The 17,601-nt window shown below is 39.6% G+C and overlaps 1 protein-coding gene across 1 annotated transcript in view; it reads left to right on the forward strand.

Moving 5' to 3' along the window:
- The window catches only part of AP4E1 (adaptor related protein complex 4 subunit epsilon 1), a 57,765-nt gene extending 52,506 nt beyond the window's left edge, over positions 1 to 5,259 (forward strand). Inside the window, exons 20-21 of the mRNA XM_045823220.1 lie at positions 1,059 to 1,216; positions 2,221 to 5,259. Coding sequence (XP_045679176.1) covers positions 1,059 to 1,216; positions 2,221 to 2,381 — 319 coding nt within the window. The 3' untranslated portion in view covers positions 2,382 to 5,259. The remainder of the gene's footprint in view (positions 1 to 1,058; positions 1,217 to 2,220) is intronic.
- Positions 5,260 to 17,601: the final 12,342 nt, after the last annotated feature.

Consider the following 17,601-nt stretch of genomic DNA (forward strand, 5'->3'; position numbering starts at 1 on the left):
AAGCTTTAGAGACCTGCAAGAAAATTATTCAACAAAGTTATTTAACTTTCCTTAGACATATAGTATTTAGCATTATACTAGGCACTGCACAGTGTTACCGAATAATTGAAAACAACCTCTTACCTCTCATTTTGTATAATGAATGTACTGGACTGTAGTCAAACTTTTTTAAAAAATGAAGGCTGCTTGAACCAATAATGTAGATATACCAGTTATCTGTAAAATTTTTTAAATTGTCACAAATCTACTTGTGTTACACTACTGCAATTTTTGTCTGCTCTTTAACGTTTTTTAGTAAGAACATGTCAATTAATCTGTCATAAAGTATTTATACCCATGTTGCTGTATAAAATGTTCTTTGACTAGGAGGTGTCTCCCATGGTGAGCACTCATAACCTGAAGAAGCACAATATATATAACACAGTTCTTATGTGCGTATTAATAAAGTCCTCTAACTTTAAAAATATTTTCCTAATTATAACATCAACATATACATATTATAAAAATTAAAATGCTGTAGAAAAATATAAGTGGAATATAAAAGTTCCCTATAATCCCAACTTGAGACAGCACATTGTTAACTATTTGATCTTTAGTTTCATGAACCATTTTTAAACTACATTTGCTAAAATCCTTTCTCTTGGTCTAATTTACTTAAGGTGCTGGGTCTTTGTTTTCATACTGTTCTGTATGATTTTGATAGAGTGTCTCAGTATCACTTAATCTAAAGTGTTCTTGAAAGGAAAGTTTTATATTTGAGTGATTCATGAAATTACTTGGTAAAATTATATTGAAATCACAAATACTCAGAAAAAGAGAGAAGGAGGTGATTTATTGAAGAAACATTTGAACTTTAATAGCATGTCTTTTATTATTTTCATCAGGTATGAAGATGATGGTTAGCATTTACATCCTACTTGGTTTAAAAACATAAGTTTTATGGGACCCAGATTTACAATGTTTGTTTTATTCCTGTGATTCATTTGAAATGTATGTTTATTTGTTTAGAATCATTTCATTCTTTTGGACATCAATCTAATTTTAAGAATTATTTTCAGACCATTAAAAATATCTACTGAAGACTTTGGCAAACTCTGGTTATCCTTTGCCAATGATGTGAAGCAAAATGTGAAAATATCAGCATCTCAAGCTGCCCTGCCTGCTGCCCTAAAGACACTGCAGCAGAACCTGAGACTTCACGTTGTTGACATCATAGGTGTGTAGAGTTATGAAAAGGCTATCCTGTGTTTACAGAGGCTTTCCCACAGTCAGAACACAAGTTGTCAGATTTCCAGGTGTCAGATTTCTTAGAGCTGTATTCCCTATTATTAGTGTCTTTTAGATTAGTGTGTTCAGATTTTATTGAAGAATTGTTTTTGTAAAATGTACATAACAAAATTTACCATTTTAAACCCTTTTACTCGTACAGTTTAGTGGCATTAAGTAGATTCATCTTGTTGTGCAGCATTGCCACCATCATCTCCTGAATTTTTCTTCTTCCCTAACCGAAACTTTACCTGTTAAACATTAACTCGCCATTTCCTTTCCTTTTCTAGCCCCTGATACCCACCATCCCATTTTTATCTCTATGAATTAGACTACATTAGGTACCTCATGTAAGTGGTTTCATAACAATATTTGCCCTTTTGTGACTGGCTTATTTCACATAGCATCATGTCTTCTAGGTTCACCCATGTTGCAGCACGTGTCAAAATTTCCTAATGAATACTATTTCATTGTATGAACATACCACATTATGTTTATCAGTTCATCTGTTGATGGACACTTGGGTTACTTCCACTTTTTGGCTATTGTGAATAATACCACTGTCAATATGGATGTACAGATAATCTGTGTTCAAGTTCCTGCTTTCAGTTCTTTAGGTTATATGTCCAGAGTTGCTGGATCATATGGTAATTCTATACTTAATTTTTGGAGAACTTGTCATATTGTTTATCACAGCAAGTGCACCATATACCTCCTCACCAGCAATGTATGGGGTTAAATTTCTCCACATCTCCCTAACACTTGTTACTTATTTATTTTGATAATTGGCATCCTCATGGATGTGAAGTATTTTGTTGTTTTGATTTGCACTTCATTACTGAGCAGTGATGTTGAATATCTTTTCATGTCTTTATTGGGCATTTGTATATCTTTCGTAGAAATGTCTGTTGAAGTTGTTTTGATTAAAGAATTTTTATTTTTGTTGTTTTGTAGGCAATGAAGGGCTGTTGGCCTGTCAGCTGCTCCCATCCATCCCCTGTTTGCTGCATTTCCGAGTTCATGGTGACGTATTGGCCCTGTGGTTCAGATCCTCCTGCTCTAGTCTTCCTGACTATTTACTGTATCAGTGTCAAAAGGTGATGGAGGGATCCTAGCAGAAGCTCTTACTCCATCAAAATAAATGGTTTACATAGATAAACTTATTTACCAAAGTAAAAAGAACTCATGGTACTTCTAATGAAAATGGGGATAATTATGAGTTGTGGTTTTATGTGTTATCTTTATGATTCTTGATCAAGGTCCCCGAGAAACTGTATCCCTAACCTTTTACTCAGGATTGTACAGTATGCTTGGGTCCCAAAGAGTGACCCAAGCTAATGTTATAAACTGCTAATGATTTATATATCACTTAGTGTAGAGAGACTGAAAATATTTATTTTGTTATAAGTAATTTTATAGCAAATATACTGTAGTGCTAGCTGATTTGTAGTAAAGCCAAGTCTGAGTTCTCTGTATTAATGGAGGGGAGACATGGAATTGATAACCCCAGACCTAATTCGTATTTGGCTTTGGAATGCAGTGTATGCTTTTTGGTAGGCAAGTCATTACTTTTAATTATGTTGTGCTTAGATCAGTGTTGAACTAAGTTGACACTGCGCACGCTTAGTTCCAGAGATCCATGAGCATGCTGGATTTTGGGGGATCCAATCTGTAATACAGTTTTTATTATAAATAACTTGTTATACATAATTGCAGATAATTTGGCTACAAAATTTGTTTTCCATTAGCATTTATTTTTAAAATGAAAAGTGAATCACTGTATTCTTAAGTTAAAAACTGAAAGTCATTTACAAAATAATATCACATAGATACAAAACCCACAAGAACACACAGTACTAAAGCAATCATATAAAAGGACTTTTTAGTTATGGCAAATATGTCAATCAGTTACCACTTTGGTTCTTTTAGCAAGTTAAAATTTGTGATTATAGTATAAATGGCAAAACAATTTTTCCTGGCCTTTAAATCCACTAGTACTCAGAGGATGCAACCAAAACAATGAGTCAGTATACCATACAGGCTCTTCAATAAAACATATCATTCTCATATTATAGTTGTGCCTACGTGCCTCTGTCAGAACTATTATCGGCCTAATGTGAATGATGGACCCGAATCTTGGATTGTACATTAATGTTAAAAACTGAAATTGTGTTTTATAAAACCTTATGGTGCTGTGGAAACATTGACTATTTTACTTTTTATGACACTTCACCATGGAGATTATTCAGATAATATAGATTTAAGTCATTGCGCTTAATACTCTGGTTAATTGATACTGTTTATCACCCAGGTGTGGAATTCTGGCTTTAGGTTATCTCAGGAATCATACCGGATGTGAAACATGCTAAGGGGATTCCCGAGAGCTGATAGATTTCATTAGTCATTTCTGTTTAGTGTATTCCTTCCTAAAAAGCAGAATTCTTTTTTAAAATTGATTTTTAAGTTACTCATTTTAAAAATGTACCTTGTTATTTTCATGCTTTTAAAAACACAGTAAAACCTTGTTGTAAAAGCAATGAAAAGTGACTGGAATTTCCTGTGTAGGTCTCCCCTTTTAAATAGAAGGTGAGATTCATCTTCAAGCTCCCCACAGGGGCAGGGTAAAGGGAATGTGCTGTCTCTGCAGGTGTGGTGGACACTCACTGGTGGCAAGACTCATCAGCTTCCTCTTTATTCCTACCTCTGTCAGCAGCACCCCCACCCGCTTCTGCTGTTACTCTGACAAAGAGATAGGAAGTGCCCTCTCACTTTGCAGCGTGTAGCAGAAGAGGTGCCCCCAATTTTTTGTCCCTACTTCCATGTGTTTGCATGGTTACTGAGACTGGGTTGGGTGTAGAGCAGTGGATATAAGGAGCCCAGCAAGCTTTGGACAGCTTATCTGGGAGAGATTACACTGAGCTGCTGCTTTGTTACCAGGGCATTCAGGAGTGGCTGCAGCAGTTGTCATGAGAGATATGCTTGACCTGTAGGGTTGTCAAATGGCGGGAGATGTGTAATGGTAGGTTTGGGCTAGGAACATGATTTTGGGTCTTCCAGAGGGAACATGGTATCACCTCTGTTCTTTCTGAAGCCACAAAAAGTAGGGTTACAGAATTTCTACTGAAATGTTCAGTAGAATGTTTACAATTTTTTATATTTTTATGGTTTTAAAAACAACAGTAGGAAAGAATTTCACAGCAGTATATATTTTGCCTAAACTAATGAACATTTTAAGTTCTAAATCAGACATCACCAACTTCTTTTGCATCGTAGGAGACTTGACTATAAACTAGGCAGATGGTTACTGTTGGTAGGTCACCTTCTTACATTATAGTCAAAACTTTGTCAAGTGAAGGGACATCATCGGGAATAAAAGCCGGGGGGTGGGGTTACTCAGCTTTGCGAGTTCTATGCCAGGCATCTTTGCTGAGAACTCAGGTGGCAGCAAGTGTGAATCTGGAGAGAATAAAGGGAAGAGAGCAAAGTCTGAAGAGCAGATGGAAGCAGAACAATCAGGCTCCCACCAGAGTAGTCCCTGTGGAGGCAGGCTCAGGGGAAAGTGGGCCCAAGTAAGGGTCCTTCTAAAGCGCTGGAGATGGAAGCTCAGCAGTTACCAAGTGCTATATGCCAACCATGCCAGCCACAGCAAAGGCTCTGCAGAGGAGCATTATTTTAAACAATATTCTTCTGTCATCTGTCAAAACAGTTGTGGTAAAAATGCAGTATTTTATTTTTTCTTTATTTCATGTCAATAATATTTTTAAGTATTGAGCTATTTGTCTTAATTTTTATGGATAAATGTCTTTGTCTCAAAATTGTGAGCCACTAAAAGTGCACTGAACCTATTCACATGTCTTTAAGGTGTTTTGCTGTGTTAAAATTTTAGGAGGGGAAAATGCAAATTAATAACAACAAGCATTAATTATTTTGAAGTTGAATTCTGTAATTTGAAGTAATTCAGTTAAATATGTAATAAATGCAAAGTGATCTATACTGTTCTTTGGTCTTTATATTCTTTATTATCTAAATAGCTGAATAATAAGTAGTACTACTCAGTAACTTGATAAGCATTAGCTAAAAAGAGCAAAAAAACAGCCCAGGCTGGTGTAGCTCAGTGGATTGAGTGTGGGCTACGAACCAAAGGGTCACTGGTTTGATTCCCAGTCAGGGCAAATGCCTGGATTGTGGGCCAGGTCCCCAGTATGGGGTGCGTGAGAGGCAACCACACATTGATATTTCTCTCTTTCTCTTCCCCTCTCTCTAAAAATGAATAAATAAAATATTTTAAAAAGAGAGCAAAAACAATTGGAATGGGATGAAAAGAGTAATTTATTCAGTAAGGCCCATAAGAATCTGGTCTAATTGGTTATTAAAAATAAAGAACTGCTGTTTTTATATTAGGTTCTGAGGGAACTCTGTGGGCTTCAGATGGTTCAGAGTGTGGATTGATTCTCAGGTGCCTGTCCATGTCCCCTGCTTTCATTCTAGCCTGACCAGAGCATTCCAGAGTTCTGTTTCTGTATTTTTTTTTAATTACAGTTTATTGATTATGCTATTACAAGTTGGCCTGATTCTTCTTTCCCCCTTTGGCCCCCTCCACCCAGCACCCCCACTCCCTCAGGCATTCCCTCCATCATTGTTCATGCCCATGGGTCATACATGTATGTTTTTTGGCTACTCCATTTCCTATGCTGTACTTTACATCCCCATGGCTATTCTGTAACTACCTGTTTGTACTTCTTAATCCCCTCACCTCTTCACCCATGTTTCCCCTCCCCCCTCATCTGATGACCATCAAAGTGCTCTCCATATCCATGTAGCAGTAGAGCTGCTATGACCCCATCTTAGTAGTGTGGGCTAATATAGTGGGTGTCCTGTAGGGTTCAGTAGCCCAGCCTCCCCGTCACTCAGGCTGGTTACTTGAGGTGCACCCTTCGTGTGTGCTGAATACCCCCTCCTCTTGTAGTTGAGCCTTGGTTGCTGTTGGCAGATCAATGGGAGGGATTTACACAGGCCAGTCAGCTGCAAGGTTTGGCTGTGACCATTTATTACCAAACTCTACCCTCCATGGAGGATCAAATGTGCAGGGGCAGGATGGTGGTGCCCCAACATGGTCTTTAGCTGCCCACTGGGTGCTCTGGCTCTGGTGTTTCCCAGGTAGTGCAGGTCAAGCTCAGCTCCCACTAGTGTTTTGCTCAAAGTCACACTGCCTGAGTTATAAAGCAATCTGAGATGGCTGCTACTTGTGCTGGGCTTGGAGATTCCCAGGTGCATCCAAGCTGTGAATCTAAGCTGGCTGCTGCTAGTGCTGGGCCTGGGACTCACTGAGGCCAGGTATTGGCTGTTGGAGAGGATTTAGGAAGTTGTGCTGCAGGAGCCAAGACCAGCCATTCATATGGAAAAGCAGCTTGGCTAGGCCTGTAAGTTGGTGGGACTGAACCTCTGGGGATCTCCGAGGTGAGCCAGTGTTAACCAGGTTGATGGAGTCTCAGATATGGTACCAGCTTCCGGCTTAGTTTGGATGGATGTGGTTTCTTTAATCTGTAGCTGTCAGACTTCCATTCAGCTCAATTTTTTATGGTAATTTTGATGTGGTTGTGCAAAGAGGTGAGCCATGCCTGCCTACGCTGCCATCTTAACCAGAATGCTCCATAGTTCTGTTTCTTTAATGCCCTCTCCTTACAGCTGCCTTGAGATGGAAGAAACACAGTAAGTCAGGTGGAGACTTAGTGACCAAACACTCTGAATCTCCTGGCCATCTCTGCGTTGTATATCCTAAAACACAAATCTAGGTCAGAAATGGCATTTTTCAGCTTACTGTGTATGCCTCCTATGGGCTATAAAGTGTAGCAGGAAAAGAGTGCTGAGACTTGAAGCTTCATCTTTGGAGCACTGGTGGTTTAAATGCATCAAACCCACTGCAGTACTTGAAAAGAAAGGGGTTCTTAAAAGGAGGAGTGGCCTGCAGCCAAATGGACCAGGGTTAGCAATTGAATGAAAGTTACTTATGTGTGTGCATATTGAGAGACTGTGAGCTTTCTATGGTTAGGAACCATCTGTATATGTTCATGTCTCTTTTGCCTGGTACATAACAGGCACTCAATAATAGGCGATTGGTTTATTGGACAAAGGACTAAAGAGATCTGTCCCCTTAAAATGAGTTATCCAAAACCAAGTAATATCTAGGTATTGATTTTAGTAATACTGTAGCTCTCTCAGGAATAAAGTGGTCTGATCTGGCTGACAGATATAAGTCAGTGGAACAAGGTTCCAGTGAATATAGTTTGTGCCAATTTGGAGAAAGGAAACATGATTGCCTGATGAGACCTGTAGCACTCTGAAGGCTGAGACCTGCCATTTAAGAGATCTCTCTTCAGATATAATGTGATTATGGATAGAAATTATGACTTGGAGGAGGGGGGCTTTGCTGAATTATGGCAAATGTCCATGAAGTTTTACTGATCTGGAAAAACTTGTGCTAGGACAGAAAGCAGTAGGTAGTTGGTGCGTGAAGTTCAAGTTAAAAATAGGGAGCTAATGGATATGGCAAGGCAGATTTACCAGCTAAATTAGTGTCACCTCTTTGTTTAGAAAAGTCAGCTCGATGATAATGGGAGAGACAACTATATTGACATTAGTAAAGTCAATAGTGTCAGGAAAGTAGGGAAGGAACAGGCCCTCTGGGATAAAGCATCAGGAAAAGGAGTTACTTAAAGGAAATGTGTTTCGTTTGTGTCACGTGGGAAACTTTATGGTAGATGTATGAATCCAAGACAGGAGGGCACCTAAGAAATGAGTCCCAAAGAACCCTGAGAACTTGAGGATGGTCCTGGATGTGGGGAAAGTACAGATGGTGTCAAACATCGTGAGTCGCCGGGAGTACCTGTAATGCTGAAAAAACAGTGGATCCTTGTAAGTGGTTGCAGCTCGACTGTGGGCTTTGTTCCAGGGGAAGGAATCAATTTACTTTAGTTATTTTAAACTATTTTTCTAAGTGGATCAGTACTTTTCCTTTCCAAAATGTTAAATTGCCAATGTAACTAAATGGCTGACCTCAGGAAGTTTCTCCCTAATGGGGTCCGGCAGGATATGGGCCAAATGGATAGAGACTGGAGCCCAGAGATTATTCGTATTTCAGTGAGAAAAAAGCAATTAGAAATCTATTTAATTGTACATCTCCTCAACCCCCTTGTATTATGTGACAAGTAGGAACAGAGGCAAGATATTCTTAGGAGAGACATTTGGTCTAAATAGTTAGCATGTACTCTAATGAAGGTGAGGGCAAAACCAGTGTTTAGAACAAGCTGGTCCCCACTGATGGTAGATATCAGGGCATAAGAATTGATTTTTTGTAGGTGGAACCTAACCAACAAAACAAGCGAGCAAAATATAACCAGAGACACTGAAACAGAGAACAAACTGACAGTAACCAGAGGACGGGGGGTTGGGGATAATGGGGGGAAGGCGGAAAGGTCGTCAAGGAACATGTATACAGGACACGTGGACAAAGCCAAAGGGGGCTTGAGTGTGGGAGGTGGGCATGGGTGGGGCGGGGGGGAGTTGTGAGGGAAAAATGGAGACAACTGTACTTGAACAACAGTTAATAAAAAAATTTTTTAATTGATTTTTTTTCATCCTAGTTAACTGAGTAAACATTGATGGGGTAAAATAGAAGCATTATTGTGAACTATGGGAAAGATGAAATTATTTGAGCCCATACATTGGATCAGTCTTCATCTACAGAAGTGATAAGAGTATCTTTTGTTACTCATAAGGAGCCTTTTTGAGCACACCTGAGCTTATGCTAACGAGGTGACAAGGTGAGGCCTCTACCTAGCCTCAGAATGAGGTTGGTCACCAGAAGGACCAAGTGACTAGGGAGTTGGAACTTTCAGACCCAGCCACTGATGCAAGAAAGGGGAAGGTTTGAGGCTGGAGAGTTAAGTTCTATAAAAATCCTGAACAGTGGGATTCGATGAGCTGCCATGTCGATGGAGGCATCTACATCCTAGGAGGGGGGTGCATCCCAGTTCCATGGGGACAGAAGTTCCTGCACTCAGGACCCTTCTGTTTCTCACCTCATGTACCTCTTCATCTGGCTGTTCATCTGTAATGTTTATAATATCCTTTATAACAGACTGGTAAACGTAAGTAAATGTTTCCCGGAATTCTGCAGGCCACTCTAGCAAATTAATTGAACCTGAAAAGGGGGTTGTGGGACCTTCCAATTTACAGCCAGCTGGTCAGAAGCACAGGTGACAGCCTGGACTTGGAATTGGCATGTGAAGTGGGAGTAGTCACTGAGCCATCTGAAGTGGGACTGAGCCTTTAACTTGTAAGAGCAACGCTGTCTCCAGGTAGATGGTGTAAGAATTGAGTTTATTCGTAGGATACCTAGTGTAGTATGTCTGCTCAGAGAACTAGAGAATTACTTCATGGTATGGAAAAAAAGCATCAGTTAACAAATAAATATTGTTTATATTTAGGTTGTAATATACATATTGTAAAATGACTACCACAGTCAAGTTAATTAACACATCCATCACTCCATAGTTACTTTTTGTATGTGCCGTGAGAACACGCAGATCTTAGCAGATTTTAAGTATATAATATGGTATTACTAACTATAATCACCATGCCGTTCATTAGACTGGGGACCTTTTCAAAATCCCGTACTTAAACTATTAAATCAGAGTCTGTGAGGGGTGGGACCCAGGCTTCAGTAGTTTTTAAACTCCACAGGTAATTGCAATGCATAACCAAGTTTGGGAACTGCTGGTTAAGATGTTTTCTCACCCTGCCGTTTCTCAGTGGGGTTATTTGTGATTGTGTTTTTTCCATACCCTTTCCTGCAATTGAAACTGATTAAAAGTAATTCACTCTTGATTGTTTGGGAGGCTAAGTAATGGCATTTTTGGAAAAATCGGGCAGGTCTCGGGGAGGAACCTTACGTGAGTGCATAAAAAGTTGTAGGTCCTGGGTGTAGGTGGTGGCAGTAGCAGTTAGGGTTCGAGTTTCTCTGAATCTCCACATATAAATGGGCAGAGAAACTAGATAGCAAAACCAAAAACCCACGTGAAATTTTTGCTGCAAAACTAAGTGACAAGGTAACCCCCGTGAGCCTCAAAATACAAGCAGGTAGGTAAGAAGTCACTAAAGCCAAAATATGTGCATATTCTTTGGCTCTCCAAAGGAGGAAGCAAAGGGAAACGATGGTTGTCCAATAAACCGAGAATAGCCTGCAGGTGTCTATAAAGCACAGTGGGTCAGTTTGGGGTTTGCATCTGAAACAGGACAGGATTTTGCACAATTCTGTCCTGTAGGGAATGTGTCCATAGGGAATGTGTGCAAGTCACAGTAAGATCTGAAGCATTCTATACCATATAAACTCTTTAAACTAACTAGTTATGCTTCTCTTCCAGAAAAGGACAGCATACTGAGTGGAATGATACTGCTTGGAGGAGTATCAAAATTGAGCAGGATACATAGGCTCTGATGTCATATTGTCAAACCTGATTCCTGGCTCCACTTACTAGTAATTTGTACTTTTGGGAAAATTACTTCAGTACTCTGTGTCCCAGTTTCCAGTCTGTCTAGTGAGGATAATAAGAGTACCTTATAGGACAGTGAAGTGAGGTAATGCACATGGTGGTCTGTGTGGTCATGACCTGTCAGTTTCTCTGTCAGTTTTTAACATCCTTTTGAGAACAGAATAAAAGAGGGGGCAATAAAGATAAAGGAAAGAGAGGGTCCAGGCAAAAGTGGGAAAGTTTAGCAGAGCCAGACAACATCAGGAAGTTGCCATTATATTTTAACATGACAGGGGAAAAAAACAGAAAAAAAACTTTGTAAAGTTAGAAAAGTTTTTCTGAATCATGCCTTCAAAATATTTAGGAAAACTAATTTTATAGAAATACAAACAACGAAAAGATACCATGATCAACTCCCATACAAATTCTGTAGAGGGAAGAAGACAGATGGAAGGAGGAAGAACAACATAAATTAGAGCCAAAAAAAATCAGATGAAGTGAAATTGTTGTAAATATTCAAAGAAAGTGTCAAATATTGAAGATAGGCAAAGCAGGTCCAACATATGGATTGTAGGAACTTCTAAAAGAAATTCGAAGCACAGAACCAAAACAACTGTGGAAGCAATTTCAGGAAACATTCCTAAAAGTGCAATTTTAAGAAATGAGTTGAAACTAGAAGGACCTGAGGATCTCAACTGACAAACATCAAGACAAGACATTCTAGTAAGAGTACAGAACCATTTCTAAAATAGAAAAAAATTCTTAGCCATCTAAGAAAAAAAAGCAAATGACTTATAAAGAAAACTTAGATAATTATCAGACTTTTTGACACTTGCTTTACACAAGAAGACAACAGAATAATACATTTTAGATACCTCAAGAGAGAATGTGAACTAAGGATTTTATATTCAGAAAAACTGATATAGATACAGTACAATTGAAAAATAGGGGGAAATAGAAAAAGCATATCTATAACTTTTAAAATATTTTTTAAATTATCTAATTTTTTACCTAAGTATTATCTAAGGCTAATGTGGGATAAAACAAATGAGTGAGTATAGGATATTTCAATTTTATTACAGTTTGTATCCTTGAGACCACAATTCTCTGCAACAAAGTAGACAGTTATATGTAGTTCTCGTTTTGTATTGAGGTTACACAACACACCCCTACTAACCAGAGTATGGCCCTGAATTGCTATAGCACCATTTCCCACTAAAAGAAACAAAGGCTTCTCGGAGAAATGGTTCATTCTAGGTCTGGGGCAGAAATTATATGAAATGAGCCTGGGATGTCTTTTATTCCTGATAGCAAAGAATCCATCAAATACTACTCAAGTCATAAGGAAGGACACACAGTAGCTAACTTGAAGGGACTCCCACTGGCCAAAAATGATGTAATTTGGATGGAGACTTGACTTGGGGTGGTGAACACAATACAGTGTGTTCAATACAGTGTCACCCCAGTAAATTCAGTAAAAGGGAATACATACATAAATATTTTTTAAACCCCAAAATGATATACTTTGAGCTTCAGTGGAGGAGTGTAGGGAATAAATTCATTGTCTTGAAAACTAGCAAATAAAGAGATTTAAGTCCCTGGGCAACAAAATAGTAGATGAAGAGAAGCATTTCTTAACGTATTCCTGCTAACACATGACAACAAATGATAGAGCATCTGCACTTCCCAGTGTTTGGTGTGTCCTGGATCCAGGCATCAAACACCAGTCAGGGACAGCTCATGCCAGAAAGAAAGGCAAGCAGATGTTTTGGTCTCTTGATGAAAGACGGCAAATCACCTATGGTTTTATCCAAAGTGGTAGAATAACGTTTGTTCAAGTCTTTAGATTGAATTGCTAGTTTGTAACTCAGTACAGAAGACAGAGGAATAAGTTTAACTGCACCACAAGTTTGCAATTAGCAAAATTCAAGACTGGAAAATCCTAGGGGCCAAATGGCCTGGGTTCTTCAACAGATAAGGAAAAGAAAGGCATGAGGAGGGATTTCAGATTAAAATGGACATACCAAGTTTCTAAAAAACGGGCAAGACTATGGGTGTGTCCATTGGGTGTGTCTAGGGATGCACAGTTGGGTGTCAAAACCAAAAGAAAGAGAAGGAGGTGATTGTAACAAATCCCCGGGTAGTAGTGCTTTGGGGGTAGGGAGGGGATTGTGATTGGAATTGGGCGCTGTAAGGGGCTTTTTTTATCTGTGTGGTACTACAGCAGTGTCCCCCTTAATAATTTGTTAAGTTACTCATTTGTATAGTGTGGTTTTCTGTATCTATGGTTTATTTTACAGTTTTAATAAAGGGTTTTCTAGAAAGTTGTAGGTCATGAAGAGAGGCCCCTAGTGTTGAAGTTTGTCATTTCCCACAGTGACCATTGTTTTTGGCCCATTTTATTATTAATCTATAGTAATTATTATATATTAATCTATGTTGCATGTTCTTTGGAGAAGTTGGGGCAGCAAGACTATCACTGCCTGTGGAGAAGGACACACACATCGTGCTTAGCTGTCAGTTTTCTCTTTTCCAAAGACTTTTCCTCCTGAACCGCCCCCAAGATGTGACAGCTCTTTGTTCAGCACATTTCATTCCTCTTCTCCTTTCCCTTCCATTCTTTGGTAGTGGAATGTGAGCGAGCAGAGGTCTTAGATGTGTCTGTGATTTGGCTTGGCTCTCGTGTAACTGTGATCTGCTGCGAGGAGATTAGGACCTGGTAGCTGCCCTGGTAGCTGCGGCTCTTCAGCGGCGTGCCCTCTCTGTTTCACCGGGCGGCCGGACGAAGGAAATGCAGTGAAAGTCTCCAGAAAGGAGACAGGCTAGAAGGTGGACTTTGTGGATGAAGCAGAGTTCTTTTCCCTGTCAACCTCCATGGACTGTAACCTGAATTAAAAATAAGTCTTGGGTTGTGTTAAGTCACTGAGGTGTTTTGGTTTGTTGGAACAACTAGCATTACTGTGGCCAATACAACTGCCTAGGTCCATACTGTCCAGTGTGTCAGCCACTAGCTCCGTGTGGTAATCGAGCACCTGAACTGTGGCCAGTCAGAATAAGATGTGTTCTAAGTGTAAAATAAACATTGGATTTTAAAGATCTAGTACAGAAATGTAAAATCTTAAAAATTTAAATATTAATGATAGTGAAACTTTAATATTTTGGTATAGACTAAACTGTAATATTGAAATTAATTTTACCTGTTTCTTATTATTTTTTACTGTGGCTACTAGGGAACTTAAACTCATATATGTAACTGCATTATATTTCTGTGAGATGGTCCTGCCTTGGACCTAATGTCCAGTCAAATTCTCAACTTACAGTCCTGCAAAGATCAAATCTAGAGAAAACAATCAGTGATTATTATATCCCTTCCTTACTGCTAATCCCAACATTAAATCCATTATTCTCAAACTTTAATGGCAACTCAGAGAGAATTATGTCTTCTTCAAAGGAAGAATTTCTCTCCATTTTGGAAGAACATTTTATCCTTGTCTTTGTCTCTTCTGTTTTAACATCTTTGTCTAAGCTGCTATTAATATGTTTTGCAGTTCAGATACAATATTTTTCATTTCTAGAGGTTCCATTTGGATCTTTTTTATATCTTTAGTTTCTCTCTTTGTCATGCTTATGTTTTCTTCTACTTTCTTAAATATATGCAGTGTATTTTAATAACTGTAGAAATGCCTTTGTTGGATAATTTCAGCATCTTTGTGATTTCTGTGTCTGTTTCAGCATCCAGAATGCTAACCATTATATACAGGGCCTATGTCTGTTTCTGTTTATTGCATTTTCTCCTGGTTATTGGTAATATTTTCCTGCCTTGTTATATACCTGGTAATTCTTACTAGATATCAGACACTGTGACTTTTACCTTGTTGGGTGTTAGATTTCATTGTAGTCTTTTACGTAGTGTTGGAATTTGTTCTGGTGCACAGTTAAGTTACTTGGAATCAGTTTGCTCCTTTCAAGACCTGCCTTTAAGCTTTATTATGTGCCGGGTCCAGAGCAGTCTTTAGTCTGGTGCTAATTTATCCCCACTAAGGCAGCACCCTTCTGAGAATGCCACTTCTGTATCATGGCGGCACTGTGGGCTGTGGAAACATGTGCTGTTTCCATCCCAAATTCTAGCCATCCTGGCCTCCCTGAACTCTTAGAATTTTCCTCCCGATCCTGTGCCCTGGGACCTGCTTCTAGGCAGTAAGCTGGAACAGCCCAGGACCTGCCTTGGCCTTGTTTCCCTTCCCTCAGGGAAATCAGAGTCCTGTGCTGATTATTTTTCAGTGTCTAAAAAGATGATGATTTCATATGATTTCTGAAGTTTCTTAGTTGCTTAAGGCAGGAGGGTAAACCTAGTCTTTGTTACTCTTGGCCAGAAGAGGTGGTGCCCTAGCCAGGTTCTAATTTCATGAAGGGCACATTCCTACTCTATTCTAGGAATTCCTGAGGCACTTGATCAAATTCCATATAGGATTTGGAAGGAAGAGATAGGTGTTACCGTGTGTCGATACAGAACCCTTCTCTGCATGTTTTAGGTTTGGCCAGGTTATTAAAGATATAAACCTACAATTAGAGAGTACAATTACGATGGGCAGTGAGGTGCTGATTAAGAAAGTAGAGTGGATATGACCCAGCGATTGCACTGCTGGCAATATACTCTAAGAATCCTGAAATACCAGTTCAAAAGAACTTACACACTCTGTGTTCATAGCAGCACTATTTACCATAGCCAAGTGTTGGAAACAGCCCAGGTGCCCACCAGTAGATGAGTGGATTATAAAAATGTGGTCCATTTATACAGTGGAGTACTACACAGCAGAAAGAAAGAAGGACATCCTACCTTTTGGGACAGCATGGCTGGGACTGTAGAATGGTATGGCAAGTGAAATAAGCCAATCAGTGAAAGACAAATACCATATGACCTCACTTATAACTGGAATCTAAAGAACAAAATAAACTCAGGAGAAGAATAGAACCAGAGGCATGGAAACATGGAACAGACAGAGTGTTGTAGGAGAGGGAGAGGGAGAGGGAAAGGATGGAAGGAAGGGGAAAGGACTAGCTGAAGAAAATGGATGAATGACTCATGGGCATGGACAGTGGAGAGGGGATTGAGGGCCAGAGGGGTGGGCTGGGTGGAGGGGGGTAAAAGGGAAAAAATTGGGACAACTGTAATAGAATAAGCAATAAGACATTTTTTAAAAGTATAGTGGAGTAGAAAAGGATTTGTGGAACATTCCTATCAGAATGAAGCCTTCGAAGATTTGCATCAACAGACACTGCCCACAGGCCAGGAGGGCGCCAGCAGAGGCCTTAGCTAGAGCAGCCCCAGGCTGAGGATTCTGCGGCAGGCCACTCTGAGCTGCGCTCTCCCTAGCGTTGGGAGTGGTATCTGGGAATGTTCTTTGTGGGAGAATACTGTGAGCTCTGAACTACTGATTTGTCTGTGCATAATACATAGTAGGGGTTTTTTCTGGAGGAGCAGGGGAACGAACGGGTTCTTGTTTCTTAAAGCTTCCTGATGGACATGAAACTCAACAAAGGTTAAAAATACCGGCTCCTGGGCTGTCCAGCAGAGTCTCCCGTCCCAGCCTCTTCCTCTGGTTTCAAGTTGTCTTTGTCATGCCATGGATCTGCTTAATATTGGCATTTTTGTTAGATATTTTTTAAATGAAGTCATTCTTTACTAAATTATTTCTTGATTTAAGAAGTACTATTACTTGTCTGAGTTTCTCTTGTGGAGTTGGCTACCAAAGTCATGGCAGGTGAGTCCTTTGTGCATAGCAGACCCGGAAAGGAAGGTGCCGTTGCTTCCTGTCCTGAGGTCAGGGCGCCCACTGCAATCCGCCACATCCCCCTACCTTTGGATTCCAGACTCAGCTTCAGAATCTTCCCACCAAAGTCCTGCGGGCATCCATTACTGGTTAGTCTGAGTTAGCCACTCAGAGTGAAGCCTGTTTGTCCTCTCTGTCTTAAGGAGTACATAGTGGGTTTAAAATACCAACCTCCCTGACGCAAGAGGGCTCCCAGCTTGTAGACTGCAAGTACCTCCCAGCCTTACCTCTCTGTGTAATACATCTACTATCTGCAATGATTCCTTCTCTCTCATTAAATCTATACAGCCGCCAAGGAAAAGTAATTTGTCGTCACAAAAACAAGGAAACACTGAATGCCACTGGGTCAGAAACTGTTCCAAACACTGCCATGGGCTTGTTTCCCCAAGCCCCTGAACATGGCTATTATTTTCTTATTTATTGATGAGAAAATTGAGGCTCAGAGACTTTAAGCGACTTGCCCGGGATCTCACAGATGTATAGCAGTAGAGTTAGTACTTAGACTGGGATTTTATGATTGTCCTTAAATATCTTCTGCCTATTTTATTTCGTTTTTTCTTTATTTTCTTCCACACCTCTTGGCTTTGGTGAGAAGCAGCTGGCCCTTCAGGAGCTGTGCCAATTAAAAGGTGCCATAACTTCTGTGAGCAGACTGACAAGCCTGTCTCTGGGAGGATTCTTTTTCTGCCAGAGAGACACATTTTGCCTTTTTTTTTTTCTTGGTTACTTACAGATTTGAAGCCATTCTGAATGCTGAGTGCCCAGGTAGTCTAAAGAAAATTGAGAAGTTATAGTAATTTGTTTTTATTTTAGGTTAATGTGGCAGTTGGGTCAGGAAATTAAATAATGCTGTGATTATTTTATTTAATTGAAGCAGGTAATGGTGAAGGCAGAGGAAAACTATTTTCAACAAGTTAATCATTGATGATTGATGATTCACTGGTATTTTTTGTATTTTGTTTTAGAACAACCAT

This window comes from Phyllostomus hastatus, unplaced genomic scaffold (genome assembly GCF_019186645.2).
Source record: "Phyllostomus hastatus isolate PE091 unplaced genomic scaffold, TTU_PhHast_1.1 phas_scaffold_501, whole genome shotgun sequence".
Classification (NCBI taxonomy): Eukaryota; Metazoa; Chordata; class Mammalia; order Chiroptera; family Phyllostomidae; genus Phyllostomus; species Phyllostomus hastatus.